The sequence below is a fragment of the Myotis myotis genome, unplaced genomic scaffold (genome assembly GCF_014108235.1).
Source record: "Myotis myotis isolate mMyoMyo1 unplaced genomic scaffold, mMyoMyo1.p scaffold_m19_p_9, whole genome shotgun sequence".
NCBI lineage: Eukaryota > Metazoa > Chordata > Mammalia > Chiroptera > Vespertilionidae > Myotis > Myotis myotis.
Window position 1 is genome coordinate 65,127,729 of NW_023416401.1, and position 26,953 is coordinate 65,154,681.

Below are 26,953 nucleotides of genomic sequence, written 5' to 3' on the forward strand. Positions count from 1 at the left end.
GTGCGCCTGTGTGGATGCTGCACTCGGCTACGCCCCACTTGCCGTGCTCCTGTGAGGATGAACTTCTACTGGTTAACACTCTGGGCTCTGACAGATGAGCCTGGTGCAGAGGAGCATGTTGCCTGCCCTTAGCTACAACAGGCCATGTAACAATATACTGCTGTGCCCAAGCCTGGGTGATGATCTTGAGTCTATGGTACAATATTTAGGATCCTCATTATTTTCTTACATCTAAGCTATGTTTCCACCCCGTTGGTGTTTCAATAACAAAACTGACTTTAACTTCCATCTCTGACTCATATGTCTCTCCCTCAATTAGCTCTGACTTGGGAGAAAAAGGGGGTGTTAGTTATTGACCCTCATAAACCTAACACCTTCCACCTATTCATGTATGTGTTCATCCCAGTTCCCGCAGCATCCTCTTGATTGAGGATTTGGGGGGAGGGGGCGGTCGTCTCAATAAGACCTTAAAGCTCAAGAATAAACGTTACCCTTTCTTGCTGGCAGGTAAGTCTACCGGTGTTTCTGTGGCATTTACAACAGTACAGAGCAGCCTCTGTAGGAAGCTGGGAAGGCCACAGGTCACATCCTGGTCCACCACCCAATACTTGGCATCTCCCAGCTGAGAAACAAGGGTTATGGGTGTTGAAGAAATGCTGCCTCCCAACCCGTGCCACTCGCTGATCCTGGCAGCAGCCTGTGCCCACTGTCGAGTGGCATTTGGTCTTAGTTGGCTGGCACCTGCCTTAGGAAGGACTTGGGCTCATTTAACGGACAGGCTCTCCAAGCAGGAGAAGTGCCAAAGACGCTGCCAATGAAACCAACCGGCAGGGTGCTGGGCAAGGCTGTGCAGGGAGGGCAGGCAGGCTAGAGTGTGCCCAGGGCAGCCCGCTGCCATTTCACCCCATGCAAGGAATTTCTCTAAAAAGTCGCTCAGCAAGGAGGAAAACAGCTCGGTAAGTTTATTAGCAAAAAACTGATTTCATAAAGAAGGCTGGCAGTGTCATCTTAAACCACTTCAGAAAAGAGAGTTTCGACCAGTGATGGCTTTGAACAGACTCACTCTTCCTGCTTCCTATATTTATTTGGCAAAAAAGTAATTCACACAAGTAGTAAGCATGTTGGACATATACCACATACCTGGGATGGTGTTATCCAAAATAAAAGCCACACAGCCTCCTACAAACATAGCCGTTGTGAGGAGAACATTCAGCACTTGATCAATGCCCGATATCCCTAGAAACAGAACACAGCGGTGGGGTCACTGTCAGCCAGGACGCGCCTGGAAAGCAGCGCTGGGGTGGGCACTAGCCACCAGGCAACGCAGGGCACGAAGGGTGCAGCCCTTGTCCACGTGCAGTAATGTTTTCAACTACTCTGAATACCTTCGCTAAGAACCAGAGGAAAATCCTTAACACCTGATACGGTGTGAAATGTGAAGCCATTGGGGGGTGTTGTTTGCAGATTTAAAAAGAAATCAATATAAAGAAGGCTGTGTCAGGCTGAAAAAATTACAAAGTGAATGAATAATAAGACAATTAAAATATTTGTGGTATCTGCCATCCAAAAAAAGGTTTTCAGAATCCTCAGTTACTAATTTGTGCATAGCTTTTAATTAGGAACAACTGGATTTATAAAAATGTCCTTTCGTGAACGTGATATGTAAAAACATCAAAAGCGGCAAGAATCTCCTTGCTATTAGAGGTTCACATACTTTCTCTATTTAAAACATGAGCCAGCACGTCTACTCGTAGGTGTATACCCCAAAGAATTGAAAACAGTTACTCAAAACAATACGGTCTATTCTCATTATTGGACAATCCTGTGCCTGTGAATTTGCCTATACACTAGTTTATTTGTAAGCCCAAGATGTATACTAGTGATGCATTCAGTCATCTGTGGACACACACAGAGCAGTGAAAAACCTGAGTCGCCCAACATGCATGTTCCCCGCTGGGGTCAAACAAGGTGACACTCTGCCTTCTGCTTCAGCTCGTCCTGTGAACACATGTCCTTTCAGCAGTCTATTCAGCACCACTCGCTTCACATTTCTGTGCTTTTGTTGTTGTTGATTTTGCTGATTAAAATGGCTCCCAAGTGTTGTGCTGAAGTGCTGTCTAGTGTCCTAACTGCAAGAGGGCCATGAGCTGCCTCGTGGAGAAACACCTGTTTGATAAGCTTCATTCAGGCATCAGTTACAGTGCTGTCGGCAGCCTCCCCCTGGGAGCAATGGGCCAGGATTTGCTAATTCCATGCTCACAGAACCTAACTACTAAGAATGAGCACTGACTGTATTGAATAAAAACTGTAATTGAAAAATAAAATTTTAAAAAATCGATTGGACTGAATATCAAATTTCAGAATAGCACTAGTCACAACGGTCAGAAGGTAGAAACAACCCAAATGTCCATCAATGAATAAATAGATGAACGGATTATGGTCTATACATACAATGGCATAATATTTAGCCGTAAAATGAAATACTTATACATGCTAGAACATGGATCCATTTCGAAAACATGACGCTAAGTGGAAGAAGCCAGGCCCACCTCACAGGATTCCATTTCTATGAAACGTAAGAAGAGAGAAGCCCACAGACACAGAAAGCAGGCTGCTGGCTGCCAGGGGCTGGGAGAAGAGGGAGGCAGGGATTAACTTCTTCATGGTCTTTATTTTGGGTGATGAGGTCGTTTTAAAAACTAGGTGTGAGATGGTGGTTATACAACGTTATGAATGTACTAAAATGCCACTCAACCATTCACTTTAAAATGGTCAATTTTATGTTATGTGAATTTCCCCTCAGAAAATGTAAGTATGTACATATATATAAAATGGTCCCCAATTCCACATAAAATGTTGGCAGCAGCGGCTATTTCTTAAGATGGTTTCCCTTTACTCATTCCCCATGACATTGGGGAATTAAAATTATAAGAAAGGGTCTGAAAGGTTCATCTTGAATTCAAAGTAGCTATAATTCCTGTAGAAAAACAAGTATTTCAAAGCCTACAGAGCTTCAAGGAATTATAAACTTCAACACAGCCTTAGTCTGAGAAATCTAAGGTTTTACACACAGGCATTCTCCCGAAGGCGAGGGTCCTGGTGGTGAAAAGAGAGACCTTGACATGCATGTTAGCTGCATGCACACGCCAGCTCATGTGGGAAGTGCAAAGGGCTTCCAGATAAAGTGCAGCAAAGTGAGATTCAAATGAAACACGCAGGTGAACGTTCGCCAAACCAATCCTGAAGTTCCCACGTCCTCTCTGACCGGTGATGAGCTGTTCGAAAACTGGTGGCTCTGGTTCCAACACCCCTCCCTACCCTCACCCACCCCCCCCGCCCCCCGGCCCCCGGCCAAGATTCAAGGCCCGTTTTTCCTACCTGTGACAAGAGGGTTCTGTCTGAGGTAACTTGGAAGGACGAGCCCAAAGAAGATGGAAAATCCAAGCACAAAGAGGTTCCGGGAAGAGTTTAAATCAATAAACTGCAGGTTAGAGAGTCCAACGGCTGTGATCATTCCTGGAAAGAAAACACCAGCTAGCAAGTTCCAGTCACCCACACGGGGGAGCTTACACTACAGCATGGGGGACAGATGGCTCAGCTGCTGAAGACAGACTCCCTACAGTGTCCTTCCTCTGTCCCATCAGAGACCGGTCAGAAGACCAGGCAAGGGCAGGACGGGGGCGTGACGAGCTGGCCGCTCGGCCTGTGCAGAGGCGTAAGCATCACACTGTTCTGAGGCTGTGAGGCTTTCTTTAGGCCACGCAGAAAACTATGGACACGGGTTCCCCCTTGACACTTCTACGCAAACATGGCTATTAAATTGGGAAACCCACCCGAAGAGCTGGTCCCTGATTACAACTACTAAATGGCACAGAGACCCACTGTAAAAACGGTCTGTTTTAAACAGTCCATTCAGTTAAATCGCCAATTAAAGAGATTATGTCATCCTATTTTTCCTAGACTAAATATTCTACCTTTGGTTGTACCTTCAACATAAATTCAACTCAAAGAGTGATACAGATTTTTAAGTTTTAAATGTCTATCCTTTTCTATTATAAAATAGAAATGTATTGCTACCTCCAGTCTTACTGAAGAGATTTAGCAAAAAACCATAATCTCTATGAAAAATTAGCAAAAAAAGAAGAAAAGGAGCCTCAGAGGGGCAGCCCACCATCAAGGAAATGGCCTTTTACCAAAGAGAGTGCAGAAGAGGGCGCCAAGCACAGGGTCCGGAAGGGAGGCGAAGAGGGCGCTGAACTTGCCGATCATGCCCAAGGCCAGCATGAGGGCGGCCCCGTACTGTATCACCCGGCGGCTGCCGACCTGCAGGACAGAGGCAGAGGCAAGTGTTCAGTTCACCATGAATTCCCCAGCCCCTTGGGGCAAATGTAACAAAACTCTTATTCAAAATCTAGATGATTCTAAAAATATTTAGTTAAGAGGGATCAGTCTCATTTCATGAGGATTGATCTCAATGTACAATTACTATAAATTACTATAAAGCACCCAGAGTAAGAAGATTCCCACTACCTTTCCTTGTTCCCATTGGGCTCCTTCTCCCGCCATGACTCTGGGGAGGGCAGGACTTAGTTCTGCTTCTCTGAGCCCTGGTTGCTGTCCCATGGTGTGGACCTGCTCCTAGGAGCGCTCAGGTCCTGCATTTCTAATGCCCACAGTCACTGGCAGGGACTAACTTTTAGTGTATCAAATGCAAAACGTAAAAGCTAACTTTTGCTTCTTCTCCATGTCCTTTGGGTTTCTAGCATCACCCTTCACTCAGCAAGTTAACCTACTCAAAGCAATGCAGCCTCAACAACCCCATCTTCCCTGAACCCTGAATCAGACAAAACCCCAAATATTTCTGGAACCTCCTCATGGTGTCTTTCCCATTAGAGTGACACAGCCTAGAGCAGTGGTCGGCAACCTTTCAGACCTAACGGACCACCAGTGGTCCACGGACCACCAGTTGGCGACCATTGCTCCAAAGGTTTCCTTAAACCAGCAGTCGCCAACCTTTAGGACCTCATGGACCACCAGTGGTCGGCAGACCACTGGTTGGTGACTGCTGGCCTAGAGGACAAGGCACAGAATTCTCGGGGCCCACTGCCTGGCTGGCATCTCTACTCCACCTCTATCCACGTGACCTGGGCAAGCTACTCAACCTCATTGGGTGTCAGGGTGCTAAACCTGTGGTTTTGCTTTAAGGGTTAAATGAGATGATGTATAAAATAGTTTGAACGGCACCTGGCAGCATCAGGCTATTAGATAGCCTCCCACTGGGCCTGCTGCCTCTGGCTTTCCTCCGTCTCTCTGTCCAGTGGTAAAGGGACCTTTCAAACACACTGGGAAGTCAGTCCTCTGCACAAGTCCTCTGGTGCTCATGAATTAAAACAAGACTCAGGCCCTTGCACACCGGCAAACTCCCTAACTCCTCCCCCACCCCCAGGCCCTGCCCCATCATGCTGGGGGCTTACTGCCTGCCCCTCGGTGTACCAGGCCAGCCCAGGCCTGTCTACCTGGAACACCCTTTCCCCCAGCCCCCTTCTGGCTGGTTCCCAGACACATCCTTCAAAACACTACCCAAATGTGACCTCCTCCACAAAGCCTTCCTCCATTCCAAGGTTCCCCCCCCCCTCCCCCCTCCATGCACCCTTGGCTTTTGCAGCACCACTTATCATTTCAATGTGGTCTCATCTTTATCTGTTACATCTGATCCCGACCTTCTAGAAGCTACCATCTAGCCCACTGCACCCAGGCAGCGGAGGTGGAGATGGCACTGGGTTCAAGAACCCTGTGTTTCGGCTTCTACTTTGTGCTGCCTCTCCCAGGAAGACACACTGATACATAGGAGGTTCCAGAATGTTTGGGGGAATGTTCACTGGCTTTAAGTATGACTTACAGTGAGAAAATGGCTACTTACACTTGGGTTAATTATGGTGAAATGGAACTTAAGATCCAGTCCCTCGGTTGTACTCATCACATTTCAAGTGCTCCCCAGGTGGCCCACATGTGACCGCACAGATGCTGAACTCTGCCCCCACCCCCGTACCAGGTGCAGAACACCACCCCCACCCCCGCACCAGGTGCAGAACACCACCGCCCCCACCGCACAGGTGCAGAACACCACCCCCACCCCCGCACCAGGTGCAGAACACTGCCCCCACCGCACAGGTGCAGAACACCACCCCCACCCCCGCACCAGGTGCAGAACACTGCCCCCATGCAGTGTTCTGCTGGGTGATGCTGGGCCAGAGCGTCCAACAGCCTCTCTAGGGACCCAAGGATCAGCTGATTAAGAGTCAGCGGACTCTCATGGTGCAGATTGCTGTCTCGACTGTTTCAATCTCCGGCTCCTCCCACACAGCACCAAATGCAGGGAAGCAGTGAAAAGGGTCAGGAAACTGGCGAATCCAGTAAAAATGACCTGTGCTTGGCTGTATTACATGATAAGGAACACTTTCATTTATAAATGGCTCATTTTTCAGCAAACATTTTAAGGACCTACTATGTGACTACCACTTGTTAGACTGGGGGGTGGGGGGCAGATACAGAGATGAGTAAGTCACAAGCTTATGATGAAAGTCTAGTACTGCTGCAGTTCCTCTGTGTGGGAACCCAGTGGAGAAAAACTGAAGAATCGGAAAGGTGGTCTTGCGGGATGAATTCACTGGAGGAAGACCAACCAGGTAAAAGAAACAACCTGTGCAAAGACCATCTCCCAGCAGGGTCAGGTAGCCCTGCAGGTGTGCAAGGAGAGGGACAGGCCGGCCTCTGGGATGCCTGAAACAATAAATCCTACATGAAAACCATGCATGGAAGGATGATCCACCTTAGATGCGGACAAAAAAAAAAACAAACCACCACCACAACAAAAACAAAGCAGCAATGGAGCCATTCTTGTGTTTAACGAATATGAACTGAATCCTATTATATACTGATGCTCCAAACACAGCTCTAAAACCCCTGCTTCGCCCTGGCCACCACTGGCTCAGTTGGCTGAGCTCTGTACTGTGCACAGAAAGGTTGCCAGTTGCCGGTTGATTCCTGGTCAGGACATATGCCTGGGTTGTGGGCTCGATCCCAGGTAGGGGGTGTACAGAAGGAAGCCAATAGATGTTAAGCTCTCACATCAATGTTTCGCTTACTCTCTCCCTCTCCCTTCCTCTCTCGCTCTAAAATTCCATTTAAAAATCATAAAACAAAACAAAAAATTCCTGCCTCCCATTGCTGACAAAGAGCCTTTCGTCTGCTTTCCTGCTGCCCACCTCCCTCCTGACCTCCTTCCTGAACTTCGGCTCTGCCTGTAGGGCCATCATTTCCGACTTTCCAAAGGCTTTGCACAGTGTGGAATGCAGCATAGGAGTCATGGTGCTCACTCTGTTTCTAGAAATAAACTTTGAGCTACATATTGAGGAATAGGATGAAGAAATAGTACACAGTGACGATAGTCGAGCTGCCAAATTACTAAAATCAAGCTGGTTGAGGCATGAGGAAATGAGCTTTTTCTTGTTCTCATTAGCCTGGGAGCTTAAACTTTTGAACTTCCAGTCCTGTGTCAATCCCCGGATATACATACACCAGACCTCCAGGAAACCCTCTGATGACCCCCTGAAGGACTCATTTATCCAGACCACCTGACATCCATTATCCCAACCACACCTCCTGGCACCTATCTTTCTGACCTCCTGACATCTGATAACCATTCTGGACCAATCCTAGGGCTAAGAATGCAGGACTGATAATTATTAAGAGTATCGTTTTTATTGTAAGAACTCTTAAATGTTCCTTCTTCTTCATAATACTTCTAGGTTTTTGTTTAGCTGTATTCCCAATCTGCAAACTCTAAGACCCTTGAATAAATATCATTTATTTCTAGCCAAAGCCTTCAGCTCGTTTTGCGTTCACTCGACAATATCATAGGAAGACGATATCAATAGCTTACTGTATGTATACCCACCTCATGGTGGACTCTGCTAAGTGCTTTACATCAAGTTATTAATTCCAGAGCCTTGCATACTATCTTGGAAACTCAGAGAGATGACCTCACATTGGGCAAGTGATGGAGCCAGGACCGAAATCCAAAGCAGCCACCAACCCCATGCCTGCCCCTCTCTGTGGACACACATTGGCACACACACAGTGGAGAAGTCCTGCCTGTGAACCTGACCCCTTAGAACTTCAGAACATAATGGGGTAAGCAGCCTCTACTCCTGATCAAGCAGGTTAGAATGTCCATGGCCATGGAAATCCATGACTGGATAAAGAGGAGCTACTATTAGAGTTGCCAGGAAACGGGGGCAGACTCTCTGCGAGAGCCACAGGTCACCCTCTTCCTATATGCCCTGGGATTCTGATGCAGGGGCCCAGGCCAGAGCCACTCGACAGAACTTTACACACGGATTGGAATATTCTGTATCTGTGCTGTCCTATAGCGGCCACTGGCCACAAGTGACCACTGAGGCCCTGAAAGGTGGCTAGTGTGGCCAAGGAACTAAATCTTTTGTTTTAACTAATTTACACTTAAATGGCCACATGTGGCTACTGACTACCATACTGGACAGTTGCTGGAAACTACCCATTGTCTACACTATCAGGAAAGTGCAAACAAGGAACCTAGAAAGCTAATGGACCTTTTGGCAAGGGCTAAACTATGCTCCGATTGTTCTGTCTAGACAATGGTGGCTCAAGCAATTTCCTGACCTAATAGTCTCAAAGTAAATCTTTACGAGTATTTACTGGCCTTTAAGATAGTCTGTCTGTGCCCTAACCGGTTTGGCTCAGTGGATAGAGCGTCGGCCTGCAGACTGAAACGTCCCAGGTTCGATTCCGGTCAAGGGCATGTAGCTTGGTTGCGGGCACATCCCCAGTAGGGGGTGTGCAGGAGGCAGCTGATCGGTTTCTCTCTCATCGATGTTTCTAACTCTCTATCCCTCTTCCTTCCTCCCTGTAAAAAAAATCAATAAAATATATATTTAAAAAAAAAAAAAAAAAGATTGTCTGCTACCAGAATTGCTGCCTGACTAAGGGCAATATGTGTATCCAAAATTGAATTCAAGGTTGGCAGGGCGCGGGCACCAGTGAAGCCTTCCCTCTTGAGAAAGACTCTCCGCCTGGCCCCCTGTAATTTCCAAATTCATATTTCTTGTCTAGTCTCGTCATTTGTGCGCAGCCCTTCTCCGGGTCCCGAACCCAAGCCACGCAGGACGTGGCTGTCACAATCCTTCGCAGACAGTGCAGACTAGAATCGTCTGATGTCAGACCTCAGTTCTACTCAGCAAAGGACTCGCCCTTCAGCTGGATAAGAAGCAGACCACAGCCCAGAACCCACGCCTCTTTCTTCTAGATGGGACCTCCCATCAGCTACATGGCTCAGGCCACAGAGAAAGAAGGCTGCTGCCAGTCCCACTTTCCCACCAAGGCAGCTGTGCAGATGACTGGACTGTACCATCTACACAAGGCGATGAAAACCGATTCCAGGGCTGACGCTGCCCTTGAATGGATGCAGCCTTTGCCTGAGGTGAGTAACCCAAAGGGATTCAGAAGGAAAATCAATTTAGCTCATTGAAAATCAGCGCTGGCAGGTTGTCTTTCAGAATAAGCTGGCACCATTCAAACTGTAATAAAGGAATTCTTCCCCCGACCACCTCAGTCCTATCTTAGGAGGAACCTCAGCGAGCAGCACCACTTCTTCCTACAGTGACCCTGTTCCTGTGTGTTCCAAAGGGGCACAGAAAGGGAGCTGGCTCAGTAAACTGTCTTCCCCTAAGAGTCCCTTCGTCTACAATTTTATGTTGATGTTAATTCAGATCAGTTCCATGTGTACAGGTTCACGCAGCAAACTGGCTAAAGAGCAAGTGAGCCTGGCCGGCGTGGCTCAGTGGTTGAGCATCAACCTACGAACCAGGAGGTCGCAGTCTGATTCCCGGTCAGGGCACATGCCCAAGAGCTGAGCTTGATCCCCGGTGTGGGGCATGCAGGAGGCAGCCAATCAATGATTCTCTCATCACTGATGTTTCTCTCTCTCTCCCTTCATCTCTGAAATCAATAAAAATACTTTAAAAATAAATAAAAGTGAGTGACTTGTGCCCCATTTGGTGTCCATGTGAGACACCCTGTGCAGCATTGGTTCTCACCACTGGCAGCAACAGACCCAGTGGTGGCGCTAGCGGCTAGAGGAAGTGCCCATCAGGCAGCCCTCACATGCCCTGCATCAGAAGCAACGGGCAGCAGGTGGCGCCATCTGCACGCATGAGGCTGAGCTCTGTGATGGCCCCCCCAACTTACAGGAAAACCAGCTGTGTGTATTGGGCATGCCCTGCACCCTCTTACCTGAATTTACAGTCAAGATCCATAAAACTCAACATTTGGTTTCTTTTTATCTGGCTAAAGAATCTCAAAGAAGACTGTTTAATAAGCCAGCATTCCAAAAATCCATCAACAACAACAGAAGGAGATGCGGGTGGGGGAGATGATCTCAGAATTGGAGGCCTTCCCTGTGGAACTCATGTGGTCAGACCGATCAATGAAATGGATCAACGCTTCGTGACCCAACCATTTAATTAGTAAAATGTTTGTACCTTAGTAATTCCCAAAACTCCAATGTTGGGACTGGATGAAGTAGAGCCATTCCCAGTACCAAATATGCCATCGAGAACACAGGAGAGACCCTCCACGAAAATCCCCCTAAAATGTAAAGGAATGGGGCAAAAAGAAACATTCATTCAATGGGGGAACACTCTGCGATAGGCTCTAAGTGGCCATGACCCAAAGGTCTGGGCCACAGATCTGCAGCCTCTGCACGCCTGGGAGGGGTAACAAGGCAGCCTCAAGCCCCATGCCAGACCTCCACGCTCATTCAGCTTTGAAAGCACCTCTGTGAACCACCCTTTAGACACAGGTGTTTAAACAGCATTCCAAATTAAAAGCTTTTAGCCAGAAAACAGAGCCATTTGTTGGGATCTAAGACAAATATAGGCCGTCCATAGATTTGATTCCTCTGCTATTAATATATAGTTTCACCAGGAAGGAATGTTTGTAATTCTGTAAACATTAACACTTTTTGGTGTGTGGGACGATACTCCAACCAACTGAGCCACACTAGCCAGGGCTACTATTAACACTTTTTAAAAGAATCAACATACAAGTAATTTAATCATATGCAACAGCTCACCTGGGGAAAGACATAAATCCAGGACTGACAACCCTTACAGAACCAACATAAGAAATGCTGCCCTAGCTGGTTTGGCTCAGTGGATAGAGTGTGAGCTTGTGAACTGAAAGGTCACAGGTTCGATTCGGGTCAAGGCCACATGCCCAGGTTTCGGGCTCCATCCCAGTAGGGAGCGTGCAGGAGGAAGCCAAACAATGATTCCCTCTCATCATGATGTTTCTATCTCTCTCCCACTTCCTCTCTGAAATCAATTAAAAAAAAGTTTTTTTAAATTGTAAATGTGAAGAGATGACACAGCATCCACCCTTTAGAACAGCTGAGGAAAACAGGAATAAAGGGGACATACACCCATGACCCCAAGCCAAGCAAGTAACAGTGGTGGTGTCTGGCCTGTGTTTAGATGAATTTAAGGTCTCGAGTGACCTCAGAGAATGTCTTATGCAACTGTCACTGTGAAGAAGAAAGGGTGAGAATTCTGCTCATTGTTACAAGTGAGGAAACGAGGGCAAAATTAGGGCAGTGACTTGTCCGAAGACAAACAGCCAAGGAAGAGCCCTGTTCTTGCCTGCCTCCATGCTGAAACTCTTGGTTTCTTCTCCAAGATTATCCAAACCAAAGCTAACAAAGTGAGGTGGTGGGCCCAGTGAATTACTTGTGTCCTCAGGAACGTACCTGTTTATTGCATGGATGGGCGGCGGCGGGGCACAGGACAGCCTTGCGCAGGCGTAGTAGTCCCCAATAGACTCGATAATACTGGAGACAACAGCGCTGAGCATGCCAATGACACCAGCCGCAGAGATGGTGGGCAGGCCCCACTGAACTGCAGAAAGACGACAAACGTGAAATCCTCACCTCCTTGGAGGGGCAGGCAAACGTTACCGCACACCAAGGCATTCAGAACGCCCAAGGACTTCACAAGGTCCACTCAGAATCTGAAGCTCACGGTGGAAACTTGATATTTACTGGTAAACCTACATCACCAATGGCTGGATGCCTGGAAGGGCTCCTTGAGTCGGATGAAGATGCCCATCACCAGGCTCGGCCTGCTCTATGTCCTTATCTAAAAGACACTGTTTGGCAGAAAGAGGTGGGTGCTTCTCTTCCTGCTTCAAAGCCAGTGTCTAAATTACAATTTAAACAGTCTTCTGTGTTGGGATAGAAGTTCGTATTTTTACGAATTTAACCCTGCTATGCAAAAGGTCTTTAACCCTGCTGTGCAAAGTATGGTACAAACCAGTGGTGCCCTTGCTCTGGGACTGGCATCAAGTGAAAAGTCACCAGTTAGCCCTAATTGGTTTGGCTCAGTGGATAGAGCGTCAGCCTAGGGACTGAATGGTCCCAGGTTCCATTCCGGTCAAGGGCATGTACCTTGGTTGTGGTCACATCCCCAGTAGGAGGCGTGCAGGAGGCAGCTGATCGATGTTTCTCTCTCATCGATGTTTCTAACTCTCTATCCCTCTCCCTTCCTCTCTGTAAAAAAAAATCAATAAAATGTATTAAAAAAAAAAGTCACCAGTTAAATTTAGATCCCAACAACAGAGCATGGGACAAGGTGCAGATAACCCTTCCCTAGTGTTAGAGCAGCACTTTCATATTTTTTATTTGTAAACCATGTTATGGAAAATTAAATGATTTATTTAAGAAAGCAAAGAGAAGTCCCCAGGTAGCCTCAATTTGAGGATCTGGATTTGGTTCCTTCTTCATTAGATGTACTTTGAAAGGAAAAAAATCTCTTTGGGCTTTCCAAGCCATAGATCTTAATAAAAATACCATGAGGAGCTTTCACTGTGAAGGTGAATAGACTTCTTTGATAAAGTACCTAGACCTTCTTCCCTGGAACCATTAGTTATAATATAGTCACTAAGAAAAAAAACAGTGGGAAGAGGAAGATGGATAAGATAAAATGGTCTCCTGTGCAGGGGTCATTAAGGTCGTTTGATGAATGAGCCAAGAACAGTGTAATGGTTAGACATCAAAGGGAGGCAACCCAAACTGGGTCACAGCAAGAGGAAGTTGGGAAGGCAGGAAGAGGACAATCCCTGTCCGGAGAGTCTAGAGAGCAAGAGCTGAGTGGAGAGGGCATTCAGAAGGGCAGCGCCCACCCATCAGCAGGAGGGCAGGCATGTTTAGGAGGGCTCCATGCGCCACCTAGAGGCGACTGGCCTCTGTCTCAGAGGTAATGGGGCGCAACTTCAAGTTTGGGAAGAAAAAGGTGACACATGAAGTCCGATGTGCACAATATGCCTGGAGTGTGCATGAGGACAGAACTAACTGCTCCCACCTGGGCTACTTCACTCCATGGGAGCAGACAGAGGACTCAGAGGCCCGTGGTCAGAGGGTCAAGGTACACGTCCACGGGCAACGGCCCAGCGCGCTCTATGCCTACCCTAAGCGGGCTTGATCAACAGCTCATCTCCGGTGGGTTTGGAACAGATTTTTCTCATGCAGATAATTTCTTTATCAAGCAACATTTTGTATTTTTAATATACTTTCTATGGTTACCTTGTTGCTGATGTCATGTTGTGGTTTCACAGTTTAGTGTCTTGATTTAGGGAAGAAATTTTTATTTCATTTTGTTACTTACTATTTTTTCAGAAATTGCCTTTTACTCTGTTTTCTATTTTTTCCCCCCTTGTGCCTGAAGTCCTTAATTTTGATCTATAAGATCCTTATTCCATCTACTTCAACATTTTAAATTTGTAATCTTTTACATGTTGGACTTTTCTTCAGATTATATATATTTAAAACCTTGTTGGCTTCCAGCCTTCTATATTTACTGTTGTTTCATCTCTCCTTTATTTACAGCAGGGTTTCTCAACCTCAGCACTGGTGACATTTTGGGCCCCAAATCTGTATTTTAACAGCCAGTCCAGGAAATTCTTAGCATGCTAAAGACAGAACATAAAGACAGTGACATATTTGAAAGCTGGACTCCAAACTAGGCCAAATCCACCTGGCTTTCTGGGGTAGCTTTTCCCTGGACAATACAGCAGCTCGCGCGGTTGGGGGTGACAGGATGGGAGCCAGACAGCAGTCTCTCAGCTGCTTCTCCGAGGAGCCCACCTGCGTCCTCTCAGGAGCCACCTGCACAGGTGGAGGACCACCCAGCATGTGCCGTGGGGGCTTCCTCCTACTTGCCCTCCCAGGACACCTCCTGGCTGCCTCCACAACTGACTTTTAATCTCTTTATCTCAGATTAGATGTATACTTGAGCCCCGATGCACAAAATTTGTGCAAGGGGCTCGGCCCTGCCACCGGGCTTCGTCCAGAAGGACGTCTGATCTAATTAGCATATTATGCTTTTATTATTATAGATTTATGAACTATGCATTTTTTTTAAAAAAGGAGAGGAGTACATTATGTACATACATATATACTTGACCATATGATCTGATGAAAGTGTTATTTTAGAAAGGCTACATTTTTTTAAGTGTTTGTAAATGTGTCAAGAACAGAAAGGACAACTGCCAATGTTGCCATCATTTAACAGGAGTACAACAGCTGTCTCTGACCCAGGCCTAATATTCTTGGCCTTTCCTGCTTTCTCTCCTTGTCATTATAAAACACGAAAATGTGTCTGCTATGGGCAGGGGAATAAACAAGCTCAGGCTTCTCTAACTAAGCCCCAATGTCAGAACGGAGTCTACGCCACAGAACAACTCAGCGTTTATAACGACTGGGGAGGGGTCTTCCCAGCACAAGTGAATCCAAATGATACCTCAGCTGGGGACTGCCTCCCCCACCACCTTGCCAAGAGTTATCCAACACTTAAATCTTAACTTATGATCCATCTTCCATGCACTTGTGAATATCAGTTTACCGCTGACAGCTGGACCAAATTTTAAAAGATTAGAGCTCCCCATTATAAGATTATACAAATCCCATCATGCTTGAGCAGTTTGCTTGCTAATCTTCAGGACCCTCCCACTCCAGTCTGCTCACTTCAGAGGCTTGGGCCTGGGTACATGGCTCTGTACTTGTGTTTCTATGAGCTGCCCTTAAATCCAGGCCACTAGACCTCAAACCTGGCAAGAGGCCTCTTGTCTAGGATTTCACCCTAGTGGAACCCAAAGAACCAACTAGCTAACCTGAGAAGGGAGCTAGTTAGTCTCTGTGCTCATGAAGGGACAGGACCTCCCTTCTTTGGGGGTTGAATCCTCTAATGACCAGAATGCTAAGACCTACAGGGACGAGAAGGCTTCTCCTGCTGCAGAGCCTTCTGCTAACTTCCAAGGCCTCTCAGTTGCCCTCATGAGCTCCTGACCCCCCTGCCACAAGAATACTTACAGGGGTACGGGACCTTAAACCACGGGGCCACCAGAAGCACGCCCTGCCGGGCGTCTGTTCGAGCGTAGAAGCCATACTTGGTGCTGTCGGGAGGGAAGACATCTGTCACTGTGAAAATGAAGCAGAGCAGCCAGGACACAAGGATGGCCAGGATGATCTGAAAGGGTCAAAACAAAGGCTCTGTTAGCCACAGAGGGGGCGGCTGCTGCCAAAACGTATGCCTTCCTACAGTCTGAGCGCCACAGCCCAGAACCCACCATTGCCACTATTTCGCTCAAAACACCCGTAACAGATCTGCTGAAAGCCTATTGCTTGAATGGGCTCAGATTTAGAGAGAGGAGTTGTCTGCAGGTAAAGTTACTTTCACCCTAAGTCTGGCTAATAAAGATAACGGACAGTGTCCCTCAGAGACAGCGTGGAACCAGACCGCCCTCAGTCCCAGGACAGCCAATGTCCCCCTAAAGGATTTCAGAATCGGAAGCTTCTGCCACTTTCAGACTGGAAGTCCACAGCAAGTTGGGGGGGTCATTAGTACCCCAATGTCACCACACAGCCTAGGGCCCCTGCACAGACCTGCTGAAACCCTCCTTTCACTTAAACATTTTACATCATGAACCAAAGGCAATATATGTCAGGAGAAAAAAAAAGTAACTACTTACAGGGAACATTTTGAAAAGCTGTAACTTGTACGCAGTCCATCCTTTCTTGGACTTGTAAATTGGGAGGGGAAATTTAACATTTCTGGCATATTGAGAAAACAGTAATACAAGGAAAATTGTCCTGAGGAGAGAGAGAAAATAAACTAGTTTCAAAGCTGTTTGTCTGTATCTTAAAATATTACTCAAACCTTCAATGGCAAAGTGATCACATATGTTCAACTCACTTCTCTAGAAAGTGGCTAGTCCTCTTAACTATTACTTGGGAAATCATATATTTTGTAAAGGCCATTTCTGAAAAGATATCAGAACTCTTTCTCTTAGCATTTCTTGATGTAGAAACGAAAGTCACCATGTACATGCTTTGGCTAAACTTCCCAAAATAGAACAAGATAAACCCAAAGCATGTACACGCTGATGGAAGAAACCCATGCTATGTCGAGAAAAAGACAGGCTGACAGATACAATGCAGAGTGGAGTGTTAATTATAACTACAAAGTAACTAAAAAACAAGCAACTGTCGCACAAGTGTCCGTGTACACACGCACACACATACGTGCAAACAATGAAGATGGGACCCAAAATGCTCAGAGGAATTGGCTTCAGGTGGCAATATAATATGCAAATTTGTTCCTACTTTTCTGTATTTTCTGGTTTACTTATAAGGAAAAAGATTACTTTTAAAAAGCAAAAAAGCTTCAATATTTAAGAAACTTATATACAGTAGGTTGCAATATTAATATTAATACTTGTGAGATGTTTGTGTATGTCAGACATTATGCGAAGGTCTTCCCACCCATCATCTCAACCTTCTGCAGTAGCTTCTATAATCATCCACTTTAGAGAGACAAAGTCCAAGATCATGTCGCTCAAGTCTGCAGGGTGGGTGGGCCAGGACTCTACAGCCTGGACTCTGAACCACTTTGCAACACGGGCCATAAGGGCTGGGATGCCTGGGCAGGTGCAGGGGCCCCTGTACCCTGACCCACACTCCTGACCCAGCTGCACTGAGGCTACAGGAGGCAGTGATGTCGGGTGCCCTCCCTGCAGCAGGTCCCGACGCATCCTCAGTCCAGTGCCCGAGTGTGGCAGGTGTGGGGTGGCTTCCCATCGCTGAAACAATAGAGGTGCACAGTGATGTACTTCATCATCCAGCGGGACGCGCTCTTTCACTTATAACCCGAGACAGAGTTGGCAGGAAGAGTGGGAACAAAGCTAAGCTTAATTGTTCCTGGGCACGGTTCCAACGGCTGAGATGGAATTATCCGCTCCATTGACAGCGGTCAGTCAAGTGCAGTTCCACTGTAACACTCCTAATGAGGTGGGGACTGCAGCCGGCTGGAGCACAGGCCTGTGCTCTGCTGTCTCCCTGCCTACCCTGGGCTTCGCTATCCCAGTGACGGGGGTGGGTCTCTGCCCTACCACAAGGTCACCAGGCCAGTACCAGTTCAAGGTTGAAAGCATGCATAGTACCCAAGTGATTCCAATTTCTCTGGGGTGGTGAAGTTGAACAACAAAAATGATATAGCAATGACACTAAAACTGATTTATTTTAAACTTAGACCAACATGAAATTTTCATGTTTTAAAAAATGCTATTGATTTATTTCAAAGCGAACATTTAGAGCCAAAAAGGTCCCATGTCTGCTATTACTGTTATCACTAAAGGCCCGGTGCGCGCATTCATGCTCGGGTGGGGTCCCTCAGCCTGGCCAGCGATTGGGGCCATCTTGCCCAGTCACCCCTCCCCACGGGAGGTTGGCTGGCTGAGGGGGAGGTACCACAGGAGGTTGGCCAGCCATGGGTGGGAGGTTGGCTGTGGGAGCGCACTGACCACCAGGGGGCAGCTCCTGCATTGAGCCTCTGCCCCCTGGTGGTCAGTGCGCGTCACAGCTACCAGCCAGTCCTCCGGTCATAACGGTTATTTAGGCTTTTACATATATAGATTATTGCAAGGTGACACCCATGTGACAATTACACCTGCACTATGGTGATCACTTTTCAAAGCACATTTAAAAAAGAATGCTCGGCCTGGCCAGCATGCATCAGTGATTGAATGTCAACCTATGAACCAGGAGTTCACAGTTCAATTCCGGGTCAGGGCACATGGCTGGGTTGAGGGTTCGATCCCCAGTAGGGGGCGTACAGGAGGCAGCTGATCAATGTTTCTCTCTCATCATTGATGTTTTTATCTCTCCTTTCCTCTCAAAAATCAATAACACCATATTTTAAATTAATTAAAAAGGGTGAGGGCCTTAGCCGATTTTGATCAGTGGTTAGAGCGTCGGCCCACTGACTGAAGGGTTGTGAGTTAGATTCTCGATCACAGTTGGGGCGTGTGCAGAAGGCAACCAATCGATGTTTCTCTCTCTCTCTCTTCGTCCCTTCCACTCTCTCTAAAAAGCAATGGAATTGAGTGAAGATTACAAAAAAAATAATTAATTAATTAATTAATTAATTAATTAAAAAGATGAGGGACACACCCAGAATTCAGGGAAGGACACCCTGATCTTGGACCCAAATCTTGCAACGCAAATTAAGGGAGTAGACTGGCAGATGAGTGCTCATTTTCTTTCCACTCTAAAACTAGTCTGCTTCTAGGTTATGTTCATATGCAAATACACCTGTGGGGCAGGTAAGCCAGGCAGTCCCACAGCAGAGGCACGAGGTGGGGGGGTGCCCATGCTCGCACACCTTGGCTGAACAGAAAAGAGACACGGATCTGAGCCCCACATCCTCAGGCCAGGGTTCTGCCACCACAGCCAGCGAGTCCCACTTCACATTAACATACGGCTTGTTTGTTGACCTTTCTTTTACCTTACAAATATTATTCAAGAAATATACACTAAAATGTAGAGAAATTATAAAAGGCAGATAAGCAAAAAAAAAAAAAAAAGGACAAAATCCTTAAGATCACCCATCATTCCACCGCTGGTGACAACTACGCAGCATTCTGGTCTATTAACAGTGAACGGCTTCCATGCCTGGGATGCGTATGGGTCATCCTGGGGTTAGAAAGGGAGACAGGACAGCCTGCAGTGATCCTTGCCCTCAGAGCACAAACAGGTCATCCTCTGACCCAAAGTGGATTCATACTTTACATGCTGTTGCCCAACCAGCTTGTAGCCCTATTAATGCCAGGACCTTGAAAGATAGAGATCTGCACCAGCACCTTAGTGCTGCTCAGCATTCCATCTTACAGACGCAGCACGTCTTGTCTAACAATTCCCATAGGTGCGACCGGGAGCAACAGAAACTGTGACGGATGGCCCATCCCTGGCGCCTGCCTGAGTGTCTCCTGATGACAAGTTCCCAGGGCCAGAGCGGGTCTGTCAAACAGGAAATAACTTACGTAAAAGCTCCTGATGCACACCGCCAAACATGAGCAGAAAGGTGGGGTGAACTTACAGTGCCACCCAGGGACCAAGACACTCATCTGTTGCTCTCTGTACCACAGGGCCTTATATTTTAAAGTCTCTACCAATTTCATCAATTAAAAAAAACTTACCATCCTGTACTTTCACATTCATTCTTTACACATTACTTAGTTCAGCATAGTTTGCAATAGCAAATATTTTAATCAACATTCATGAGTATCAACTGGGGAATGGTTAAAGAGATTACAGACTATTTCTATTTAACATTGTGCAGTTTTACAAAGAATGAAATAGATCTAAACACATTGTCTTGGGAAGGTGAGCCCAACAAAAAATGTTGGGGTGAAAATCAAATTATAAAATAATATAATGGTAAAGCTGTATGTGTATATATGCTTATATTTATGCATAAACAACAAAAATATGAAAGGATAAATGTTAACTTTTTACTAGTTAATCATGAGCAGATTTTTTTGAGGATGGGAATTACTTTACCTTAGATTTCCCTGTTTATTTACTGTTAAATTTCAAATGGCTAGAATTTAATATTTGGGGGGTACAGATAAAATGAGACTTCTCATGAGTGTTTGGTGATGGTACAGGAGGGCTTGTTACACTATTCTCTCTACTTTTGAAAAGGTTTGAAATTATCCCTAAATAAAAAAAGTTTTCTCAAGAAAAAAACAGTTCTCATTAAGGCCCTATGCAAGGTGTTAGAAATGTCACCACATTTACCTTCCCCTAAGAAATGTCTCTAAATGCCATTTCTATTGGAGTGACTAAGGGATCCATGCTGTACAACCTGATCCCCACCCTGCCACACACACACACACACACACACACACACACACACAGCTAAAGGAATCCTTGTGAATATGTGCTGATAACTGGGTAGGAAGAGTAACCCTTTTAAAACACTAATTAGCTATTTGTATTTCCTCTTATTGCTAAACTAGAGGCCCGTTGCAGAAAGATTTCTGCAAGAATAGGGCTTCCTGCGGCCCGAGCGAAGCAGAGAAGGGAGTGAAACCCCCCGAGGCAGGCTTCCCTCCTGCCTCGGCCACCCCGCTTGCGTCCCTCCCGCCTCGGCCGCCCCGCTTGCTTCCCTCCCGCCTCGGCCGGCCCGCTTGCTTCCCTCCCGCCTCCGCTGCCCCGCTTGCTTCTCTGCAGCTTCGCTCCCTTCTGCAGCGCTTGGCTTCCTTCCACGTTGTCTTCAGTCTTCGCTCCGAGCCTGCGTATGCAAATTAATCGCCATCTTTGTTGGGTTAATTTGCATACTCATCTGATTTGGCTGGTGGGCGTAGCGGAGTGACACTAATTTGCATGTTTCTTTTATTAGTGTAGACTAGAGGCCCAATACACAAAATTCATGCAAGAGTAGGCCTTCCTTCCCCCGGCTGCTGGCACTGGCTTCCCTCTGGCACCCGGGACCCAGGCTTCCCTCCGGCCCAGCTTCGTCAGGAAGGACATCTGGTCTAATTAGCATATTACACTTTTATTATTATAGATTTTCTTGTCTTAGGCATTGGTTAGCACATTCAGGACAACTTTAAATGACATGGTGGTAATAAGCATGCTTATCTTGGTTTCTGATTATAATAGGGAAGCCTGTTTAAGTCTTTTGTCATTAAAGAATGAGGCATTTTAATCAAAATCTCACTTATGAAAGATTATTCTATTCCCACACTGCAAACAGTTTTCAGTAGAGATATACAACTGAATTTTATTGTTTTTTGTAACTGCAGTTTTTATTAATAAAATCCACATGGACCCATAATGGTTTTATTAATAAATCTACACTAATAAAAGAGAAACATGCAAACTGGTGTCACTCTGCTACACCCACCAGCCAATCAGGATGAGTATGCAAATTAACCCAACAAAGATGGTAGTTAATTTGCATATGCAGGCACGGAGCAAGACTGAAAGCTCCGCCTGAGCGAAGACTGAAGACAACTGAAGACTAAAGAGGCTTGGCTTCTCCGCTGTGGCCAGAGCAAAGGCCTGGATCCCAGGTGCCGGAAGCCAGGGGAAGGAAGGCCTATTGCACAAATCTCTTTGTGTAACGGGCCTCTAGTTTTCTAATAATCATCCTTCCTTGAGGTCCTGAAATAACACAAAATTCATTGTCCTTTTATTGTATTATCTATAGCAGCCTTTTCCCAAACCACGTTGTAAGCGACATTCTTCCCAGATGTTTACAGATGTGGCTCTAAAAAAATAAATTAGATGTATGCAGAGCTGGATCCAAAGGCCCTTTCTGGGAGAATCTTCTGCACACTTGTGTTTTAAAAGATTTCAACAGCTGTCAGAGGGGAGGTGGGGGGAAGGACTGGATGAAAGAAGGTAAAGGGATGAGCCAAAGAACATATATACATAACCCATACACACAGAAACAGTGTGAGGATAGCCAGGGGTGGGGGATGGGGGGAAGTGAGCAAAGGGGGGAAATGGGGTCACCTGTGATAGTATCAACAATAAAAATAAATTTAAAAATAATATTTTTAAGAAGATTTACAGTAAAGAAAGATGCCCGAACATATCTGCCCTCAGCTCTGAGTGCTCCACACCCCAGGAAAAAAGAAGTTGGTCAGACTCTCTTTTTCATTAGCTCTGTCGGTATTTGCCATTAAGATAAAACTGACTGAGTGGTTTCCCTTCTTTTCTAAAGCTCCAGAAAAGTTAAATAGTGCAGGAATTCTCTCTTCCTTGAAGATGTAATACATTCACTGTCTCACCACTGGAGACCAGCGCTTCTTTTAGGGATAAAAGTCCTCTGACATTAGTCTCGACTTTCCCCAGGATCATGGGTGAAGTCTGACCCCACTCCAGTCCTCCCCTCACTTACAGTGTGCTTACTAACTGCCTCCTCTGTGACAGACGGCACGCCGGGTGCTTCAGGGTGACCTGGTGATCAACAAGAGTGGAGGCCTTGCCCGCACACAATGAACACCCAGGTGAAAAGATGGCCTCGTCGCAATTAAAAACACATGAGAGCCTGGCCAGAGTGGCTCAGTGGTTGAGCATCGACCTATGAATCAGGAGGTCAGGGCACATGCAAGGGTTGCGGGCTCGATCCCCAGTGTGGGGCGTGCAGGAAGCAGCCGATCAATGATTCTCTCTCATCATTGATGTTTCTCTTTCTTCCTTCCTCTCTGAAATCAATAATAAAATAAAAAAAAACCAGAAACATGAGAGCAAAAATAAAAAGCTCGACAGAAGGATTTAAGATAAAGCTGAGGAAAATTCCTATGAATACAGAAAAAAGATGAAGAGATGAAAACCAGGAGAGGGAAGCAGAGGAAGAGTTTGGGGTCCAACAGTCTAGAAGTACCAGAAAGAGATGAGCAGGAATGGAGGGAGGGAGGCTTTGTGAAATAAGTCAAGATCATTTCCCACCTGTGCACACTTGAGAGTCCAGTGCTACAAAGTCCTGAGTGCCCGGCGAGGTTTCAGACAACATGACAAGCCTAGCAGCTTCCACAAGTCTAGCATGTGTCTTATTGAAGCTTTCAGAGGAGGACGCAGAAGAGGCGGCTTTGAACAGATAATGGCCAAGCACTTTACAGCACTGAGAACCGTCAGGAAGGGAGCAGAAGAGAAGCCAGAGACCACACTGACTACTCGGTCAAGTGTGATCAGTGCGGTTACCATCGTCATTTTCTCAATTATCAGCAATTCTGAAGTTTCAATAAGTAAGTTATATATAACTCTAACTACAAATTATTGATAACTGTTTTTGTTTTTTGGTGTGTGTTTTTTAAGATTCTAAGCCATTTGGGAGTTTTGTTCACCATTTTGCTACTGATTTCTAAATTAACTATATGATGGTAAATACAATTTCTCCTTTTTTCAACTTACTGCATTTCACTGAATGAGCATTCTTACATGCCTTCTACACCAAACCTGGTGAGTGTATTACTCAACCTTCAATAAAATGAGAAAATTCAGAACAATCCTGGGTATTTTCACATACCTTCATTTGTAATGATATGTGGGTGATGATTATGCCAGGATCCACTTTATTGGTATAGCATGTTCTAACACAGAGAGACAGGATTAAGTGTTATGGGTTTTGAAAACCAGGCCAGCCGCTTACTAGCTGTGTGACCCTGGGCAGCTAATCAGTGGTTCTCAACCTTCTTAATGCCGTGACCCTTTAATACAGTTCCTCATGTTGTGGTGACCCCCAACCATAAAATTATTTTCGTTGCTACTTCATAAATATAATTTTGCTACTGTTATGAATCGTAATGTAAATATCTGATATGCAGGATGTATTTTCATTGTTTCAGGTTGAGAACCGCTGCTTTAGATCCTTATGCCTCGACTTCCTTAGTGGGGACAACGCTGATACCTACCTTAATTTATAATACGTGCAAGTGTTACGTATAGCAGTGACGCACAGGCTCAGTAAGTGCTGCCTGTTATGGAATAATTACAGAATATTTCACAAAGCAAAACAAAAACAACTGGAAATCCTCTTGTGTTATTAATTTGTTGCAGAAATCTTACTGATTGGTAAAATTCCAGTCTTGGAACTATTTCCCTATTATATGATCAACTCATCTACAGACACACAAGAGAAAGTGAGTTCTATTTGTGGTATACAGAATTCTGTGGCTCTAATTAATAATCAACCTTACACTATTATCGAAGTCCTGGACATCTTTACTGACATTACTTAAAGGGGTAAGTGACATGTTTAATGGGCTTGAAGCTCTGTGCAGAAGGACCAGCGATGACTAGCAGGACTCTGGCCTCCACACATGTGTGCAGAGCTCCGCTTGGCCTGGGAGCCATGTCTCCTCCGATACCAACAGACCCTCCTGCTGTATCTGTCTCCTGCTAGTTGGGATATATTTTTGAGTCTCCTCTAAAGGAGTCTAGGTATTTTTCTTTTTTTTAAATATATTTTATTGATTTCAGAGAGGAAGAGAGATAGATAGATAGAAATATCAATGATGAGAGAGAATTCATTGATTGGCTGCCTCCTACACTCCCCCAACTGGGGATAGAGCCCGCAACCTGGGAATGTGCCCTTGACCGGAATCAAACCTGGGACCCTTCGGTCCCAGTCCAATCCTCTATCTGCTGAGCCAAACCAGCTAAGGCAGATTCTAGGTATTTCAATTCATGCAGACTTCGTATGACTTCAAAAGTCAAGAGCTAATGGCACCACGCGAAGTTTGAAACCTTACGTCCTTTCCCCTACACATCACTGCCAAGTCTTTGACATACCTTCCCAACTCAGACTCTAAAACACCATCCATTCCCTGGCACGAAGTGAATCAAGTTCAAACTGTCAGACCATTCTGACTTAAAACAAAACCTATCTCCTAAAGTCAGAATGTTCCAAGAGGCTGCCCCTTGGGGGAGGTAAGAGGGGAGAGTTTTACCGTCCACAACTGAGTGGTGTCAGAACACTTACAGCATGGCGATGCCCCAGTGCTTCCCCGCTCTCTCTCCCGCCGCCTGGAAACCAGAGAGGCCAATGAGGGCCACTGTGGGCGTAATGGTCAGGGGCCCAATATACTTCAGCAGAGCGCCGGGCAGGCCTAGGAAGCCGATGACCACTTCTATCAGTGAGGACATGATGATGGCTCCTTGAATCTGGAATAAGAGCAGGCACAGGCATGAGTAAGCTGCTTATACATCACTACTCAATGTCACCCACATCCAAAACTGACAATTTTGTGAAGCATCAAGTCATTATACAACTGGCATGACACGGCTGGAAATTTCCTGGTGTGATGTATGACCGGACTAATGTAAGAATAGCATTATAGGACTGGGCACGATGCAACTTGCCTTTTCCGCTGATAAATGAGACAGGCGTAATTTATAATTCCTAAGGGACACTGCAATATAAAGCTCCTTGACTTTAAAAAGTGAGTCTCTGCAGGACACTTAAAAGACAGCACAACTGACAAAAATGCTAAAGGAATGTTTCTATTGTACAGAATAGTTGGGCTGATTCTGAATGAAGGGTGAATGATCTTACAGGTTGTAAAAGATCTGAATAAACTGTCAGCCATTCTCATGTCTAAGGATTCCCACGACCTGTTCTGTTCAAGTGCACTGAATAGACAATTATCTTAATTCTTTCCTCAAATACGGGCACAAACACGGAGGCTGGAGTGAATAGTTCTGCTGCCTGCTGACAAGCCTCTGTAGCGCCTTCCAAAGGAGCCACGCCCCTCAGCTGGTTCCGCTGGGGGTGCCAGTGGGCAGGCCTGTGGGTGCACCAGAAAGAGGAGGGAATTGAAGGGTGAGAAACAAGACTGTCTGCTTGCACAAAGCATTTCTGCATGCTTTATGCTATAGGGATGCCATCTAAACTGAACGACGTCTTTAATGACAGAGATAAACATGTCAGTAGCTGAGAAGCAAGGGACGGCTTCGTCAAGCAACTGCCATTCCTTGGGCGCAATCGACAGTGAAGCTGAGGAGAAACACAAAGCAGCCACGGGCAGGCACGCTCGGCCGTTACCTCGCGTATGCGGGGGTACCAGATGTGCTCTGTGTGCAGCAGTTCCGTGGTTCCGTTGACAAATGAAACATCTTGAAAACAAAAACAAAGACAAAATTTTTCTTGAAACAACACTGACATTTCACAAGACACATTCATTTCACTCTTTTTAAGAATTTCCTCCCTGTCTTAAGTATATGTGTGTAAATACCCATCCCTGAAATTCAACAGTGTGGCTTACCATACTGAGGGGCGGGTTCCCCAGCACTAACCTAACCGAATGTATTCATGGGCTGAAGCTCCCAGCTTGGCAGGAGCTGACTGAGCTGGTGATGCACATGGCTCGTGCCAGCCTCACTCAAAGACCAACCCTTGCAGGCAGTTAACTTGCAAACCAGTAGCAAGGCTGCCTAAGGTTTAAAAACCTCGACAAAACGGAGGGCCTTCTCCAGTTTCCAAATCAACTCAGTGGTCACCAAGTAACTCCAAGGAGCATGGAAGGAAATGAAAGCTGGAAAACTTTGCTCCTAGAACCTAAAAACAGAACAGTCTTTTGAGAGTACCACAGGTCTGGTTTTCTCAAGTCCCCTATCTTATCTTTTCCTGATCTTATCACTAAAGGGGAGAGGGAGGTGAAAGTCATTTGCAGAAAACCACAGCAGCCAGATCCTTAAAAAGCAGAGATGTTTCAGAGAAGGGATGCTGATGCAGCAAAGAGAGTGATTACTGGTGGTTCATAAAATCCACTGAAAGAAAGAGGCAGAAAAATAGCACAAATATTTTTCTCTTCATTCCCATACATATCCATCTCATTAGCATAGAGAAATGCGGTCCCTTCTGGTCCTCACTTGCTCTGGGGTTAGGGATGAACGAGTGGACAGAGAGAGACAGAAACATGATCCACAGATGGGAGCGTTCTAAGCTGTTTGCTGGTCTGTGTGTTCTGTGCCTGATTCCGGACAGGATTTCAGGCTGCCAAGGGCAGCATGTCC

At 46.0% G+C, this 26,953-nt stretch overlaps 1 protein-coding gene across 7 annotated transcripts in view; it reads right to left on the reverse strand.

Moving 5' to 3' along the window:
- SLC23A2 (solute carrier family 23 member 2) overlaps positions 1 to 26,953 on the reverse strand; it is a 128,351-nt gene that overhangs the window by 5,271 nt on the left and 96,127 nt on the right. For 6 of the 7 annotated variants that reach the window (XM_036321636.1, XM_036321635.1, XM_036321634.1 and 3 more), the window contains 9 exons: positions 25,983 to 26,053; positions 24,921 to 25,102; positions 16,117 to 16,237; positions 15,458 to 15,614; positions 11,843 to 11,990; positions 10,578 to 10,683; positions 4,194 to 4,323; positions 3,379 to 3,516; positions 1,141 to 1,236 (listed from right to left, as the gene is read on the reverse strand). In XM_036321636.1, the coding sequence (XP_036177529.1) occupies positions 1,141 to 1,236; positions 3,379 to 3,516; positions 4,194 to 4,323; positions 10,578 to 10,683; positions 11,843 to 11,990; positions 15,458 to 15,614; positions 16,117 to 16,237; positions 24,921 to 25,102; positions 25,983 to 26,053 (1,149 nt within the window). The remainder of the gene's footprint in view (positions 1 to 1,140; positions 1,237 to 3,378; positions 3,517 to 4,193; positions 4,324 to 10,577; positions 10,684 to 11,842; positions 11,991 to 15,457; positions 15,615 to 16,116; positions 16,238 to 24,920; positions 25,103 to 25,982; positions 26,054 to 26,953) is intronic. The other variant, XM_036321638.1, reaches the window with a different exon arrangement.